The sequence below is a fragment of the Antechinus flavipes genome, chromosome 1 (assembly GCF_016432865.1).
Source record: "Antechinus flavipes isolate AdamAnt ecotype Samford, QLD, Australia chromosome 1, AdamAnt_v2, whole genome shotgun sequence".
Lineage (NCBI taxonomy): Eukaryota > Metazoa > Chordata > Mammalia > Dasyuromorphia > Dasyuridae > Antechinus > Antechinus flavipes.
This window is the reverse complement of record NC_067398.1, coordinates 682,881,268-682,899,928: the sequence shown is the minus strand read 5'-3', so window position 1 is coordinate 682,899,928 and position 18,661 is coordinate 682,881,268. Positions and strand designations below refer to the sequence as shown.

Sequence of the window (18,661 nt, the reverse complement as noted above, 5' to 3'; positions counted from 1 at the left end):
TACTGTCTCTGTGCTGATGATTCTCAGATCTTATCTAGCCCCAACCTCGCAACACCATCTACCTTTTAGATCTCTCAAAATGGATGTCCAGCAGAGCTTTTAAGGTAAGGGTGTCCAAAGCTGGAGCTAAGCCCCCAGACTTCCTGAGCTCCACGCAATGGCTGTGGCCTGCTGCTCTTACCTTGACAACATCTCCCCAGTATGGCCCCTTCTCTCTGGCAGCATTCCTGCCCCGCTGGTGCTGGCAGCCATCACTTTTTGTCGGTATTCTGTTGGTTGATCTGCCTGCCTCAGATCTCTCCTCATTCTGATCCCTCCTCCATCTTCCCCAAAGTGATTTTGCTAAAACTTAGGTTTGATCATGTCACCTCTTCCCCTCCCCCCAAACTCCCTCTAGGAGCAAATATAAACACAACTTATCAACCATCTTCTCCCCTTTTTGGGCTTCCTACACTGTGGTCTCCTCATATATCCTCTTTCATCCAGTGACTCTGGTCTCCTGTCTGTTCCACAGCAAGACTCTTCGTTTTTCAGCTTCGGGTATTTTCTCTAGTTTCCCCAATGCCTGGAATACTCTCCCTTCTCCACTCCGATGACTGACTTCCTTGGTTTCCTTGAAGTTCCCCAACTAAAACCTCACCTTCTAGAGGAGGACTTCCCCACCCCTTTTAATACCAGTGCCTTTCCCTCTGGTAGCTATTTCCTATTTATCGTGCATAAGATTTGAGTATTCATTTGTCTTCCCCATTAGATTGTGGATTTCTCAAGAGGAGGAATCACCTTTTACTTTTTTTTGGTGTCTAGTGCAGAGCAGAATGCTCAGCATTTAGCATTCACTTAAGTGCTTATTGACTGACTGCAACTGAGAATCTGGAGGAGTTGTCTGGGGGACACCGAGCAGTTCAGTGATTTGACTGTGTTAGTATAATACAGCCAACATGTGGCTGAAGTGAGACTTGAATCCAGAACTTACTGACTCAGAGGCCAGGTTCTATTCACTTCAGGATAACTATAGAATCATAGGCTTGGTATCATTCAATCTATCATTCAATCCACAAACATTTTTTAATTATCCATTAAGGGTACTACTGTAGGTTTTGGAGATGCAAAGACAGAAAAGAGACATCTCAGGGAACTTTCTATCGAAGGAGTCAACATATTCTTTCATCAATATATCTAAAATATATTCCCCAAGCCTTACCCCCTTCCATAATTTCCTCTTTATTTCTTTTCCCCTATTCCTTTGTGCAGCCTGCTGGGCAGGCCTGGAATGTCCCCTCTTCTTACTAGTCCTTTTGGAATTCCTGGTTCAGTAGAGTTCAGCTCAGGTGCCACTTCCTTCAGGAATCCTTCCCTTGTTTGTTCCCTCTTTGTTAGGGTTTTTATTTTTCATTTTTTGTATAGCTTGTATTTACTTATCTATGTACATGGAAGCTTCCTGAGGAAAAGGACTGTTTCAATCTGTAAGAATCCTTATTTTAATTTCTTGTAATTTAATTAAATTTCTTAAAAATAAACTTATTTTAATTTGAACATTTATTTGATGCTCTTGGTAGAAATATTCTTCGATCCAAACAGTATTTTATTGCATTTTGTATATGTAATTGGAAAGAGTTCTGAGGTGGTCATTTTAACATTGGCTTTTTTTTCTTCTGCTCATATTTGTTTTAGTGGAAGATGAAGAGGAGACAATTGAAGAGCAAGAGGCAAATGAAGGACATATAGACCATCAAATAGAACTCTCTAATTTAGCCAAAGAAGGTAGATTAAAATTTCATATCTTAGTTTTACTTAATTTAACTTATAAATCCTATCTATAAATATTCTTTCTTCTCTTTAGAATGTTTTCTGTTGGCTTTTTCCTATATTTACCTAGTACTTTTATTTGATGACCATGTATTATTTAACCTTTAATGATTTTACAGACTAGCTATTTTAAAAAATAAAATCTCTTAAGTTTCATTTTGGTTATTCACATTTCTTTATTGATGTAAATAATACATTTTGAATTGACTGTCTTCTAGTACTTTTATAAAATATGTATTTAACATTTTTGAAATAGGTACCTATAGTAATTGGGGTAGCTTGTTGGTGCAGTAGATAAACTACTAGGTTTGGAATCAAGATTCATCTTCCTGATTTCAAATCTAGCCTCAGACACTTTCTAGTTGTGTGATCATGGATATGTCACTTAATCCTGTTTGCCTCAATTTCTTCATCTGCCAAATGAACTGGAAAAAGAAATGTTAAGCTGCTTTGATATTTCTGCCAAGAAAACGCCAAATGGATCACAAAAGAGTGACGAAATGACTGAAACACTGAACAACTATACACAATAGTGAATAGAATAGCCATAATATGATAAATATAGATTTTTTTTAGCCATTTTCATGTTACTTCTATATAAACTTTTATGTTTTAGTATTTCAGTTTTATTGTTACTCTTATTTTATTCCAGGTTCATATTCGTATTATTTATTGTATTTACTGTGCTGGGCAGCAGGCAACCAAATTAATTAAATTTAACATATAAATGCTTAACTCCCTAATTTAATTGCAAAAGTAGGGGAAAAGGGAAAGGAACACGCATTAAGTACTTTCTGTGTTTAAGGCATTGTGCAAAGTGCTTTTCTGATTTGCAAATTTGCAGATATTTTCTGATTTGATCTCAGTTGACAATAATAATGTTTCCTAATTTTTTTCCTTTCTTCTTTTTTCTTTTTCCTTTAATTTTGCCTGTGAATATGTTGGGTCTTCTCATTGATTTGATTAATTCTTATTAACATATTTTTTTGTGCTAAGTGAAAATGTTCTTCATGAAAAAAAAAAATTAGTGTGACAATTTGTTCCTCAATTTCTTCCAGCTGAATTGCCCTTAATTGACCTGGTGAAGTTATATGAAGGTGCCTTTATGCCAAGTTTTCAATGGCCACAGCCTAAGCCTGAGAGTGAAGAGACTAGTGAAGAAGAAGGTAGGCTTTAATTTGACCTTAAGTACCAGCATATTTACAGAGGGATTTAACTTGAACATTTGGTTTATCAGACTGAACTTTATTTTCTTTTGATGTCACAGAGCAACATGGAAAAGAAATCATTAGTGATAACTTTTGTATTAATAATATTTGATCATATTGATTTTATCCTTCCCCCCCCCCCTTTTTTTTTTTAAAAGACCAAAGCATTTTCTATCCAGATGTGAAGAACACTTAAACATGTAGTTGGAGGATTTTTTGCTTTATTGGATATAGAATTTTTCTCTCTACATTTATTCTATATTCTGTTTGGTATAAACATTAGTGAATTTATTTTACCTTTATTCATGCTATATAAATCTCACTTTGATGACTCCTTATGGTATGAAGGATGATTTCAGACTCTTTCAGATGTATTCTGAGAAGTTCTGTCAAGATGGAAATGCTTAAATACTCTGTTGGCAACAGACTGAGCTTCCTATGGGAAGCCAAGAGTGGAGAAGCCCATAACCAGTAGGCCATGCTCTAGGTGAAGGGTTCTTTAGCTATGACAGCTGAGGAAACAGAGACTCTAGAGACTGTCTTGTACATCCCATTTTTCACTTCAATAATGATGGTGTTGGGATGGTAAAAAAGAGAACAGAGGATGCTAAGAACAGTATCAAATGATCATGGAATTAACATGTGGTCCAAAAAACCATCACTGTAGATGTTTATCACTAAATGAAAACAAAAGGCAAAAGAAAGACTGTCTCACAAATTCTCTGTAAACGGGATAATAGAGTAGTCACTAAGTTTGGTTTCTTCCTGTGCCCAAAGATGATATATGCCCTCCTTTCTCTTTTTGGTCTTTTGTGTCTAGCTCATTTCCTTACTTTTCTTTGTTTTACCTTTTGGATGATTAGCTATTCTTAAATTCCTTAGAACTTTGTCTTAATCCCAGTTACACTTTACCAAACCTCCAACTCTGAGTTGCTCCCATTATTCTACCTCTTTTGTTCCTAGTTAGATGAATCTGTATTCTCCTGGAGGTAGTTGTGCATTCACCCTGCCTATTTTTGGCTAGATTTGTGTTACAGAATGTTAATTGGATCATCCTTGCATGGCAATTCTACTCTGATTGACTCTCTCCTAAGTTTTCTATGTAGCTCTTCTGCCTGCCTCAGTGTAGGTGTTGTTAGTGCTTCTTCCTGAACCCTATTCTCTTCTTTCCCTAAATTGCCTCCCTTGGTAATCTCATCAGCTCCAATGACTTCGGGGATATCTATGCAGCAGACTCTCAAATCTACATGTATAGTTCTAAACTTTTCTGGATTTAGTCCCACATTACCAAATACTTATTGGACTTTTCCATTATAAGTCCATCCACATCTCAAATTCCGCATGTTCAAAAGCGAAATATTTCTTCCAAACTCCTCCTTACTCCCAATTTCTCTTTTTGTGTTCATGTTCATAATCTGAGAATTATTCTTCTCTTTTTCCTTCTCTCGGTTTTCTGTCCCAACTCAGGCCAATTCTCTTTATACAACATCTCTTGCATTCATCCTCTTCCTACAGGAAAGTCTACAAAGTCTCTCTTTTTGGTTGTGGACCTTCACCACTTCTTGTTTGAACAATTGTATTGCCCTCCTAATAGGCTTTCTTGCTTTTTTCTTTTCCTACCTTGTGTCTTCACTTCCCAGTTGCTAAGTAAATGCTCCTGAAACAAAGACCTGAGTGTTACTGCCTGTCTGCCCAGGTAGCCTAAGTGTCATCCTGCCGCCTCTGGCATGGAGTGTGCAGCCTGGCCCATGTAGCTTGGTGTGAGCAGCTCAAGAGCGGAGGGGGCTGCTTTTCATACCTTCAGCCCTAACCATGGTGGCTGCACACAGTGGGGACTTAACCAATGCTTGCTGATTGAGCTATTGCTTTGATACCTTTCATGCCTTCTTCATTCTAGATAGACTGGCTTGTTATCTGCTCCCTTCACACCTGTGCACATTGACTTTGAGTTTCACTCAGGTACATGACCTATCCTTCATTATAATATGAGCCTCTTAAAGTCAAGGACTACTTTTTTTTAATCTTTGTGTGTGTCCCTAGCATGTAATGATATCTTGTGCATAATGGAAGCTTAACTTTTGTGTAATTGATTTGAATAATAGCTAACATTTACAGAGTTCTTTAAGATATGCAAAGCATTTTATGAATATTATATCATTTTATTCTCAGAACAGTTCTAGGAGAGAGTTGCTGTTATCATCATCATTATCCATATTTTACAGATGAAAAAACTGAGTCAGGTAGAGGTTAATTGACTGGCCCAGAGTTATGTCACCTGTTAATTGTGTTAGGACAAATTTGAACTCAGTACTTCCAGACTCCAGCTCCATCACTCTTATCAACTGCACCTCTTTCTTGTTCGATTGTACCTGACTTCATGACCGTGGGAACCCACAGGCCAGACTCCATGGGGGTTTTCTTGGCAAAGATATTGGTTTGCTATTTTCTTCTTTAGTATATTAAGGCAAACAGAGATTAAGTGATTTGTGTAGGGTCACACAGCTATTAAGCAATTGTATCAATTGAATTTAAGAAACTTATTAAGCATTTATTATGTGTCAGGTACTATGCTTAGCACTGGGGGTACCAAAAAAAAAGACACATGACAGTTCCTGCTCTCAAGGTCTTTACAACCTAAAGGTGGAGATAACATCACTGATTATATAACACTACTGAGGTTTATTTCTGAATGAGGGAAATTAAAAAATTAATTTCAATTATCAGTTATTAATATAAGACAAATAATCATTTCTCTCATTCCCCATTTGATTCTATTGAGATATAAAATTTCAGTGAATCACTGATATAGGACAGATGCTTCATCAAAGACTCTAATTATGGAGATTATGAAGGGAACCACTATGAGGGGAAAAGGAAAGAGTTTGATCCATGTGATGCATTGATAAGATCAAAAGGGGCAATCCCCTAGGGTAAGTAGATCTTACAGATAAAAGGGATAAAAAGTAAATAGTTTTTTAAAAATGTACATATAAGACACAGTAGTCTCATCTCATACAGCTGTCTGGTTCTGTTGACTCTTATCTGATGCAGCCTTCTGATGTGGGTGTGGTTTCAGAGCAGTTTCTGGCTGACTGGCTTCTCCAGTTCAGATCACTTGCAGAGATTCCCTTCTCTGCTAAAAATCTCTTACAGTTTGGTCTTAACATAATTTTTAATTGTCTTTGCCAATTACCAGGTCAATTAGTAAGAGTCAGTTCAGACCTTATGTTTCCATTACTAGAAAATTAAATTTCAAACCTTTTAGACCAGAGAATTTACAGTTTTTAGGTTAGCCAATTATCATGTTGATGTATCTAAGAAACAAAATATCTTTTCAAGAATTTCATTGATTTACTGATAATTCTTGGAAGGACTTTATTTTACATTCTTGCAAGAGTAGGTATCTAGGCTAATAGATACATTTTAGGAAACCATTAAGGCAGTCTTTTATTTCTAGTCCTGAAGCTCAAATCTCTCCCCTTATTCTCCATTAATTGGGAGATACAAAAGTGTGAATCTCTACCTCTCTTTGCCTCTCACTAGTATTTCCTATTTTTATTCTCCACCCTTGATCACATCCTGTACTAAAACCAAACCCTGGAAATACAAATACAAGAAGAAAGAAAGCCAGCCCCTGCCCTTAAGGAGTTTACATTCTTAGAGTAGAAGATAACACCTGTAGGAACTGGGGAAGGAGAAAAGGGGATGGAGTCCAGAAGGTTCCTTTTCACATCTAAAATCCCCACCCAATTACATTTTTTGTTCTGACTCCTAGACTCCTATTTCTTAGATTTCAATTTTCTAATTTAAATTTCATTTCTCTGTATTTTTCCAGTTAAGTTTTTGTAACTCTGTGGAAACTAAATCCTCATCCAATTCTCACACAAACTGAAAATTAAAATCCAGTTTATATACTTGGCATTGTTCATTCCCTTCTTAGGAGGCTACTTTTTCTAAGAATTTTTATGAATTATCTCAAAAGCTGCCATATTTAAATACAATTGTAACAAAAGATTTTGGGAAAGGAATGTATAAATATATCATTTAAGACTTAGTACATATAACTTGTTTATAATAAAACATTTTCAATTTTTATTCTTTTTTGTTAACACAGAACTGAGACAGTTATGATAATTAACCTCATTTAATAACATAATTTTATCCTGGTTTCACATCTTTACATTCTTGCCTAATTATCATCATACCATTGTGAGAAATTAAAGGACCTTATCTTACATGGAAAAATATAACTAGTAAAAGATGATAAGGCTAAACACTTATTTACCTAATTCAGAATATTGGACTAAAATTCTAGATCAAATAACTCAAATTTTATAACCACATCTTATTATAGTGAGATGTGCTTCAGTATTTGTGATGACCGCTTATTTGAAATCAGCTGGAGTCAGGAATTCAGGTTAAGGGAAAAATCTTCAATCTTTATTGAAGTGAAGAGGGGAAGAAAGATTGCAATAGCAATATGGGCAGACAGGAAGCCAGCTAGCAAAGGGGGATTGGAGGTAAAGAGCGGTCTCGATAGCAATGCGAGCAGCTGTGTCAAGACTCCAGCCAGCAGTCTCTCTTTCCGCTTCCCTTTCCACTCCCCTGCCTCCACTCACCAAAATCATCATTTCCTATACAACATATCAGGACTTGCACAAAGAGTGGGCAGGGGCCATTCTTTTTCCAAGCATATATATTAATAGAGTATGGTCCAATTATTATTTAGCCTCATGTGCTTGGGACCTCAGTGCATCAACTTGAGCCTCAGCCCATTACATCTCCTGCTTTCTTTTGTTTTAGAAGACAGGTGGTCATGCCATCCCTGACTCCTCAGGGAGGTCAGAGCCCCCAAGGGGAGGTGATCACACCCTCCCTGACTTCTCAGCAAGGGAGGTGAAAGCACTAAAAAGGAGATAATCACGCCCTCCTTGACATCTCAGGAAGGGAGATGAAAAGCACCAAAGGGAAGTGGGGGTTGCTAGCGGGTCTCTGGCCTGAAAGGTCTTATTAGAAACAGGTATGCACAAACCTACCAGCATGGGAGGTATTACACAAGCACATAGCAACAACGCAGAGGCTATTAGTGATGACTCTCCCCAGTCATTGCAGGCTTGATGTGGTGTAACAAACATGAATTGTACACGCAAGTAACGGTATAACAAACAATATAAATCAACATGGTGTTGTAAAAGATTGCCAGAAGTCCTAGAAGGAGAGTATGTAAACAGCAGTCACATATACGCCTTCTTCAGCAGCCAAGAGATAGTCCAAAACCAATCTATTGTCCATTGCTTCACATGCCAGGGAATCCAATGATTTCCCCCGTTTTTGAAGTCCTGCAAAAGTCTTTTTATGTGTTAGGGAATCCAATGATTCCAGCAGATTTTGAAGTCCTGTAACAGTCTTATCATTTCTCAGAAAATCTAATGATTCCTGAGGGCTTTCAAGTCTTACGTCTCAAAGAATCCAATGATTCCTGAGGGTTTTCAAGTCCTACAACAATCTTATCATGTCTCAGAGAATCCAATGATTTCTGAGGGTTGTGAAGTCCAACAATTTTCTGTGTCCATGAGTCAAATGCCATAACTGCCATGCTCTTTCTTTTTTTTTTTTTAAATATGCATACTTTAGTACTTTATTTTATTTCACTATATATATATATGTATATATTTTTTAAAATAACTTTTTATTGATAGAACTCATGCCAGGGTAATTTTTTTTACAACATTATCCCTTGCATTCACTTCTGTTCCGATTTTTCCACTCCCTCCCTCCACTCCCTCCCCCAGATGGCAAGCAATCCTTTACATGTTGAATAGGTTACAGTATATCCTGAATATAATATATGTGTGCAGAACCGAACAGTTTTCTTGTTGCACAGGGAGAATTAAATTCAGAAGGTATAAATAATCCGGGAAGAAAAACAAAAATGCAAGCAGTTTATATTCATCTCCCAGTGTTCTTTCTTTGGGTGTAGCTGCTTCTGCCCATCTTTGATCAAGTGAAACTGAATTAGCTCTCTTTATCGAAGAGATCCACTTCCATCAGAATACATCCTCAAACAGTATCATTGTTGAGGTATATAGTGATCTCCTGGTTCTGCTCATTTCACTTAGCATCAGTTCATGTAAGTCTCACCAGTCCTCTCTGTGTTCATCCTGCTGGTCATTCCTTACAGAACAATAATATTCCATAACGTTCATATACCACAATTTACTCAACCATTCTCCAATTGATGGGCATCCATTCATTTTCCAGCTTCTAGCCACTACAAACAGGGCTGCCACGAACATTTTGGCACATACAGGTCCCTTTCCCTTCTTTAGTATATCTTTGGGGTATAAGCCCAGTAGAAACACTGCTGGATCAAAGGGTATGCAGAGTTTGATAACTTTTTGAGCATAGTTCCAAATTGCTCTCCAGAATGGCTGGATGTGTTCACAACTCCACCAACAATGTATCAGTGTTCCTGTTTTCCCACATCCCCTCCAACATTCCACATTATCTTTCCCTGTCATTCTAGCCAATCTGACAGGTGTGTAGTGGTATCTCAGAGTTGTCTTAATTTGCATTTCTCTGATTAATAATGATTTGGAGCATATTTTCATATGTCTATAAATAGTTTCAATTTTTTCGTCTGAGAATTGTCTGTTCATATCCTTTGACCATTTATCAATTGGAGAATGGCTTGATTTCTTATAAATTAGAGTCAATTCTTTATATATTTTGGAAATGACTGCCATGCTCTTTCAATGGTGAGCACAGTCAGCAACAGAACCACCCGATATTTCTTGGATCTTCTCCTTCGTTTCAAGGGTCTGCTCCGTCTCTCTGTGATGGACAAGGCGAATATGGCTCGTTGGCATCTATCTGATTCGTTCTCCTCCTGTAAAAATACAAGCAAACCCTCTCCCCCAAGCAGTTAGCCTATCTAATTCTCTTCTATTTACAACTTTCTGATCTCTTCATGTCACCTGGCGATTATCTAAAGACAGTGGAGCTATTTGCACTGGACACTGCCCTGTTGTGTTAAAAGGCCTGTAACCTCCCCAACTGTAATCCTGATTGCTTTTCTGTTGGTTGATGACATTAGAGTCCTGAATTTCTAAAGACTCTCTGGGTGTAACCTCAGTTGCTATCATGCCCCACCTATCTTTTGATTGATACCTTGGAGCTGGGCCCTGCCTCTCATTTCTCTGCGTCAATCCCTATTCAGAGGCTCAGTGAAAGCCTCACTTACATTTTGGACATGGGGTTTTGAATTTTATTCTCTCATTCTGTCTTCTCATTCTATCTCCATATCTACAATGAGCTCTCAAATGTCCAACTTTTCCACACTGAAAGCATCTACGAGTTTCTCTAGAATTCCTTTGCCAAGAAGGACCCTCTCTTTCCATATTCGGATTTTGGGAAGTCTGCATCATAGCCTGGCTATAAAAGGCATTTGTACCCACTGTGGCACAGTACCTTATGATCTCCTCTAAAGGAGCATTCTTGCGCACTCCTAGTATGATTCTTCTGCAAACCTCATTAGCATTTTCTTTTGTAAGTTGCCTTATCAAAATGTCTGTTAGTGCATTTTCCCCATTTGTTCTTGTGATAGCTGTCTGCAAATGTCCCACAAAGTCAGCAAAGGGTTCATTTGGCCTTTGTGTTATTTTTGTGAAGGCCTCACCCTTGGCGTCTTTATTGTGGAGAGAAGGCCACGCTTTGATAGCATTAGCAGCAATTTGCTCATATACTGCTATGGAATAATTAATCTGTACTGCGAAGTCTGCATAAGGACTTACACCTGTTAGGTCACAGGTGATTGCAACATGAACTCCACTTTGACTATTTTGTTGGGCTTGTATCCTACAGAGCTCATTATATTCAGAAAGCCACAAGTAGTTTTGTCCAGGTTCTAGGCATATCCTTGCTATAGATTTCCAGTCATTAGGGGTCAAGATTTCAAAAGCCAAATTCTGTAATAACATCTTAACATAAGCTGATGTAGCCCCATAAAGAGTGCAAGCTTTTTTCAGGTCTTTGAGGATTTCTATATCAAAAGGAGCATATTTTCTACTTTCTTGACCTGAAGAATTAAACTGTTGAATTACAGGAAAAATATGGTGTTGAAATTCCAAAACATTTCTCCCTTCCACTTTCGCCTTAATTAGTCCCTTTTGCAATCTAGTCATAAAAGCGGCTGGATGCTCGTGGGGAGGTGCTGGTGCTGTCACTACCCCTTTTTCCTCCATCCCGGAGGGAAGGTGGAGTTGACAAGGACAGTCAATTACCTGCTCTTTAGGTGGGGCTGAAGCTGCCTCAGATTTACCACATCCTTGAGCCTCACTTAAGTCTCCATGCCCTGTGGGGATATGGCCATTAATCTGTTCTTTGTCTTCCTCCTTTATCTCAGGCTTCCCCATTTGGCTATTCCTAGAGTTTTTTCCTTTTCTCCTAGAACTTATACGGTATCTTAAGGCCAACTGTATTATATTGTATAAATAGAATGCCCAGATGGAAATTGAATGAGAACCGTTTTCATTGTAATATGTGGAGAGTTGTTGCCCAATTAATGTCCAGTTATCTGGAGAGATTTGCTCTTCCTCTAAGAACCAAGGGGAGGTGTGTTTTAATGTTCCCAGAAGTCTATCTGTCTGTTCCCAAGTTATAAGTAGCCCTTGATCTTCTATCAGCTTAAGCATGCTTTCTATAGCGCCACTCCTGGGTGAGGGATGGAGAATCTTTAGCTAGGATCTGTCCCATTTCAGCCAAAAAAGGTTACTAGTTTAGTCTGTAAGAAATAGACATGTTTGTCTATTACAATACTCACCTAAGTTCCAAGTCACTGGAGACTTCTTCAGTGAAAGTAGGGTCCTTGGTTCCCACGGTTGGGCGCCAAATGTGATGACCGGGTATTTAAAATCAGCCGGAGTCAGGAATTCAGGTTAAGGGAAAAATCTTCAATCTTTATTGAAGTGAAGAGGTGAAGAAGGATTGCGATAGCAATATGGGCAGACAGGAAGCCAGCTAGCAAAGGGGGATTGGAGGTGAAGGGTGGTCACGATAGCAATGCAAGCAGCTGTGTCAAGACGCCAGCCAGCAGTCTCTCCGCTTCCCTTTCCACTCCCCTGCCTCCACCCACCAAAATCGTAATTTCCTATACAATACATCAGGACTTGCACAAAGAGTGGACAAGGCCATTCTTTTTCCAAGCATATATATTAATAGAGTATGGTCCAATTACTATTTAGCCTCACATGCTTGGGACCTCAGTGCATCAACTCGAGCCTCAGCCCATTACAAGTATTAGCATAAAAGATTATGTTTATTATTATATTTATACTGATCACCAAACATGATAATAGAAATTTGCCATAAAAGATGCGGGACATAGCTATACAATACACCTCTATCTTGATGTCAGTTCCAGGCTAGAGTCATATAATAGCTGATAGCATTGAACCAAGTTTAAAGTCAGCTAGATGGGATGTTTTTCATTTAAGAGGAAATATCATTCTGGAGAATTTGAGTCAGGAGAATTCTACCTCAATCCACACCAAGATTCACCTTTCAATTTTTTCTATTAGAATTTAACCTGCAGTTCATGGGTATTAACTTCATATGGTTCCTGACATCATGCATCATGACGTAATAATGCTTCTTGTGCTTGGCACAAATAAATTCCAACTAAAACAATGCTAAAAGTAGAACCTAATATCTGTCATATCTGACGTCAGACTCAGAATAATATCAATTACAGCCCCATACGGTCTCAAATAGCAAATTCTAGTAATCACAGCTTTGAATAGATTTAGTTATTAAGAATCATATCCTAGATAACATATGTTGATTATAATCTCAATTGGTAATACGTTCATCATAAAAAAAATTACAATTTATCTTGCCTTAGAGAGATTAACACATCAATATTTATTTTAAAGGCCTACATCAATATAAATAAGTAGTCTAGCATATGGAGCCAGATGGGCAGATTTCTTGAATGAGAAAATGAATTGAGAGTCCAACCATAGCCTTCCCAAGGTATTCCTCATTTCCCTCCACCTCTTCTCACCCTTATTCCCAGGTACAGATAGTCACTAGCCATAGATCTCAGATATTATAACCATTGAGCTGCTGACTGCTGACATTTTTCTTCATGTATTCATTTAAGATTAAATGAATAAAACTAATATTGAGACTCAAAAAGAATATTCAGGATCTCCAGAAAAGGTTTCACCTCAAACCGTGAAGTCTCACTAATCACAGTAAGACTGGGAACACTGGTTATCAGTCTCATCAAGTTATTGTAATTAATTCACTGACAAAGTTTATCAGATCTAAAAATTACATAGATTTTTATTTAAATATTCATTTCTAAAAGTATTTCTCTTTTTCAGAAACCACTTAAAATTTGTCCTAATATAAAAAGATAATCACTAAATTTGAAGTAAATTAGTTGGAAACTTTTAAACTGGCAGATATCTCTTAGTCAACACTTAAAGTAAAAATAAATTGGAATTTATCAAAACTAAGATGGTATAAAATGTCTTTCTTTAAGTATAATAAATAAATCCCCCAAATTCCATAAGTAAAATAAATTTCTAATTGGCACAAATAAATTCCAATTAAAACAATGCTAAAAAGTAGAACCTAATAATTTTTTTAAAAATTAGCTTTTCATTTTCAAAATATCTGTAGAAATGTTTTTCAACTTTAACCCTTGCAAAATCTTGTGTTCCCAATTTTTCTCCCTCCCTTCCTCAAGTTCCTTCCCTTGGACCGCAAGTAATCCAGTGTGTTAAACATGTACAGTTCTTCTATACATGTTTTCACATTTATCATGCTGCACAAGAAAAATCAGATCGAAAAGTGAAAAAAACGAAAAGGAAAACAAAAAGCAAGCAAACATTAAAAAAATGAAAATATTATGTTGTGATCCACACTCAGGCCCCACAATACTCTCTCTAGGTTCAGTTGCCTCTCTCCATCACAAGCCTATTGGAATTAGACCCTAATAATTTAATATTTTTGCAGTTTTCAAAAGTGATAGCCAAATAATTTTAAGCGAAACTTCGTTTTTAAATGTAGGCAAGCCTGAAGTTTGTAATTTCTTAGAGTACTTCAGAATATCACAGTCTATGGTAAGCAGGGCTGATAAAGTGACCTTGCAGTTTTCACACCCATTTAAAATAATCTTTCTTTCTTTTTCATGTATAATTAATTCAAGTATAATTCATATTCTGACATCAGATTATGAAAATTTGATTTTTTTTTAACAGCAGCTGATATAATCAATGGTTTACCAAATTTCATGACATAAGAAAAAGGTTTGAGGGAAAGATAATGAGTTGTGTTTTGGACATATTGAATTTATGATGTCTGCTTTGAGTCTGAAAAGCAGTTCATTGGAGATGTAAGATTGGCGCTCAATAGAGAGATTAAGTTTGTTCAGTAGATTTGAAAATCATTAGCATGAAAATGGTAAGTAAATCCATGGGAACATTGGAACCATTTGTTTCTATATAATTAATTAGAGCAAAGATCAGTATTAACATTGAGTTGAAAACCTAAAGATGAGGAGAATATTTACAATTGAAAATAATTTTAAGAATGACTTGTCATTGTTGAAAAACAACCATTAAAAAAAGCAGAAATATGTATCTTAAGTCAACATTTCCTGTACATATTTAACTGATGTAAAATAATTGTCATAACCGCGACTCCAAAGGAGCTCTGAAATTGCTTTGGTCTGTGTACCCTAGATCATGCCAGAAAGAGAAACAGTTCAGCCAAAGACAGTATTTGTTTTGAATGTAAGCATTATGGAGAGTAAGATGGTGGAAGGTTATAAACAGTATCCCCTTAAAAAACGATGAAAAGCAGAGGAAAATGAAAATAAATTGATGAAAAGCTTGCATTGAGACTCAAGTGATTCAAGGCATTGCAAATGCATGAAGAAATTTTACAGAGAACCATTTCTTGTAACAGTGAATAAAAAGTAGAAGAAAAAAAGCAATTAATAAAATTTGGATGATCTACTTCTGGACAGAAATGAAATGAGAAAACTGCATTTTTTCCTCAATTATTTTATCGTTGATTGCAGAACAAAAACAAAAACAAAAACAACACCACTACCATCACTAACAAAACTTCCCAAAACCACTCGACTCGGAACAAATAATAATAGTAGTATTTTTGTGGTTTAGTTTTAGCCAAGATACTGGGATGGTTTGCCATTTCATTCTCCACCTCATTTTACAGATGAGAGAACTGAGGTCAGTAGGTTAAGTGACTTATTCAGGGTCACACTACTAGTGAGTCTCTTATGGTGGATGTTTTATGGAAAGCCTGAATGAAGCTTTGTTGGTAGTAGATCCTTTCCTCCCATTAGACACAGATTTCTTTTAACAAAGTGAATATTACATTTGCTGTTATAGTAATAAAATTATCCCTTTTTGTCCTCTTTAGAGTTTCTTTGTTTTCCCTCATTATTGATTTTTTTCCCTCATTGCTATCATTTTCCCTAATAGTCCTCCCTTATAGCTAACAAATATAGTTAAGTAAAATAAATTAAGACATCTACTTTGGGTGAAAATATTATGTCATGTCACATGCTTCTAGTCGAGTCAGCAGGCTTACACTATCAATCTTTGAAGTCCTATTTGTTCTTCTGTGCTGATTAGAGTATATCACCTCTAGTTACATGATAGAATCTCCTCAGTGAGATCTATGATTATTCAAAAGAGATGTATCTGATAGTCCATTAAGAAAAAAACTAAATGAATAAAATATTTGTTGCACTTATTATGTCATAAAAATTAACTGGTCATTATGTTTATATCAGTATATTTGTTTTAGATCCTGTAATTTGAGTGAGTTGGATGCATAATTAAATAGGAATAAGAGGGTGGATTGGATGGCATGTGTAAAAAGTATACATTGACTTTGGCAGTTAGAATTTTCTTCTGCTTCCTCTTCATCTTCTATCTCTTCTTCCTCCATTTCCCCTTTCTTATTTTTTTTGGAGGCAAGTGGGGTTAAGTAACTTGCCAGCTTCACATAGCAAGTAAGTTTCTGAGGCCATATTTGAACTCGGATCTTCCTGACTTCAGACCCACTGTGCTACCTAGCTATCCTGAAACTGCATTTTAGGACAAGGGCTCTTCTCTTATTGCTATTTTCCCTAAAAAGTGGTGCCTATAAGTGAACTCCATCCTCTAGATATAATCTGGCTATAGATTAATAAGATAGAGGACAGAACACCTCCTAATTTCTGTAAGCTTTTCTTGGGTCTTACGTCATTCTTCTAATTTATATTGAACTTCAAGTATACTAAGACTCTCAGGTCTTTTTCAGATATGCTGTTCTTGACATTTGTGAAATTGACTCTTTGAGACCAAATCCATTTATTACTGTTCAATTTAATCTCAGACTTGTCCTATCATTGTAGTCTGTACTTTTTCCCTTCTTTTTGGATCTTAATTGTGAATCAGTTTTATAGCTATTCTTGTTTTAGCTCTGTGTTATCTAAAAATTTGATGAGCATATCACAGTATTGATAAAAATGTTAAAAAGACATAGAGTAAAATTCAGATTCCTTCATAGTCCAGTAGAGATTTTTCAAGTTGACATCAAACCACTAATGGCTATTCGAGTCACTGTTTATTTTAATTTCCTGCAAAAATATTATGATTGATGTTTTAACAATAACTTGTGAGGACTGTATGTGTGAAAAAAGGACTGGAAGAAAGGGAATCTTATTTGTGGATAAGGGCTTTCAAGGCCTTGTAGCCTTGGAATATCTAGCACAAGATAGGTTTTTCAGGGAAAATTAGGGTCTGTTCTATGTAATTGGTAAAGTGTTTTGTTCTCTCTGTACACTGTGGAAGAAATATGTCGTTTATTTGTAGGGGATTGCTGAAGCTTTTGATTACTTTAATTTGGAAGGTTGGGGCCTAATTCTAGAGCAGAAGTTTATATGGCCCTTTAGTCATTTGTTACACAGCTGTACAAAAGTCATATTGTGCACTTCTTCAGTATGTTGGGGACTAACTGCAAGGAGCTATCCTGGAACCTCTTGGTGTAGTCAGGTTTGATAAACCTGTTTTTTGGGGAGCTCATGATGTTACTTTCTCTGAGAAGAGCTCATCTGAAGTGATTTTTACCAATTACTTATGAATGCCTGACACAAGTAATTGTCTTCTTTTTAATCCTTTACTTGCAATACGTTGTTTTGTTGTGTCCTTTTGGACGTTAGAAGTTCATTTATAAAATTATGACTGGCTGCAGCCTCATAAACTTTGTTGCATTTTCTAGACACAGAAGACTCTACAGGTGACAGAGTTTGTCAGAAGGAAATGGTTCTCATTGACTCACTTCTCATCATTGATCAGTGTAAAGGTGTGGAGAGACCAAATATTATGAAACCAAACACAAGAGACATTACCGAAGTAGCTGCTCTGGCAGAGGCTGTACTGCCCAAAGGCAGTGCTCGGATCACCACCTCGGTAATGCTTATAGTTTTTATAAAAACTGGGAAGAGAAAATAGGGTTTATGGATAACCTGTGAGGAAAGGGTGGGCCTTTTCCCCCAAAAAATTCTTGCCATCTTATCCAAAAAAAATCTTATAATAGATAACAAAGCTTTTTTGCTATTTTAAATAGGACATAAAGACTCATAATGTGTTTTTCTTATTGGAGTAATCTTTTTTTTAACTTCCTGGGATCTGATGACTTTATATTTGAGAAATTTTATCTTAATCTTTTTAAAAAGCTGTTTATCTTTTCTGCAAGATATCCTTTCTTAATTTTCTTAGTATGCTTTTTTTTTTTGAGATCTTTCATTTTTATATCACCCACAGTTTTCAAAATATTCCTTTTTCCTTCTCCTAAAGTATAATGTCTTACTGCAAAAATAATTCTTTAAAACTAAGCAATTCATGAAAAAAGTCTGGCAATATGTGTGGTGTTTCACATGCTTGTGTTTGTAACATTCCTTAATAGTTTGTATGTGATTTCTACAGATCAATTTTAATACTCCATCTTTATTGTATGGAGCACTAAGAGAGTATCAGAAGATTGGGCTGGACTGGTTAGCCAAACTCTACAGGAAGAATCTCAATGGCATCTTGGCTGATGATGCTGGGCTTGGCAAGACTGTGCAGGTTATTGCCTTTTTTGCACATCTAGCTTGTAATGAAGGTAAGAGTTTTAGTTTTTAATATCTTTTGCTATATGCACTGTGTGTGTGTGCGTGTGCGTGTGTGCATGCATGAGTTTCAGTAGTGGGCTAATAGCCTGTGTTAATCAGTTAATATCCAATAGCAAACTCAGAGTTTGGCTAATATAGTGTTAATGTAAATACTCCTTTTAATGGTACTTTAGAATCTTTTATCAAGCTTCTTCCCCTCTGATATCTTTGAAATATTCTAGTAAATCAAGGGGAACACAGCACCTGGAAGGGCAATAGTATAACATGTTCCAAATATATTATAAGTTTTTTAGCTAGCCTTTCTTTCTACTTAGTTTTTTCTTTTATGGCTTCTAGCTTACTTTTCATTTTCTTGCACCCTAATTTTGTTATCATGATGTACTACTCTATGTTTGTACCTTTGTTTGGGAGGGGGAGTTAGTGATTTTTCTTTCTTGTTCCCCTA

General features: G+C 36.5%; 1 protein-coding gene across 3 annotated transcripts in view; it reads left to right on the top strand.

Moving 5' to 3' along the window:
* Positions 1-18,661, top strand: part of LOC127545360 (E1A-binding protein p400-like) — a 139,484-nt gene that overhangs the window by 59,768 nt on the left and 61,055 nt on the right. For all 3 annotated transcript variants that reach the window (XM_051972585.1, XM_051972584.1, XM_051972583.1), the window contains 4 exons: positions 1,672-1,761; positions 2,865-2,972; positions 17,322-17,512; positions 18,029-18,206. In XM_051972585.1, coding sequence (XP_051828545.1) covers positions 1,672-1,761; positions 2,865-2,972; positions 17,322-17,512; positions 18,029-18,206 — 567 coding nt within the window. The remainder of the gene's footprint in view (positions 1-1,671; positions 1,762-2,864; positions 2,973-17,321; positions 17,513-18,028; positions 18,207-18,661) is intronic.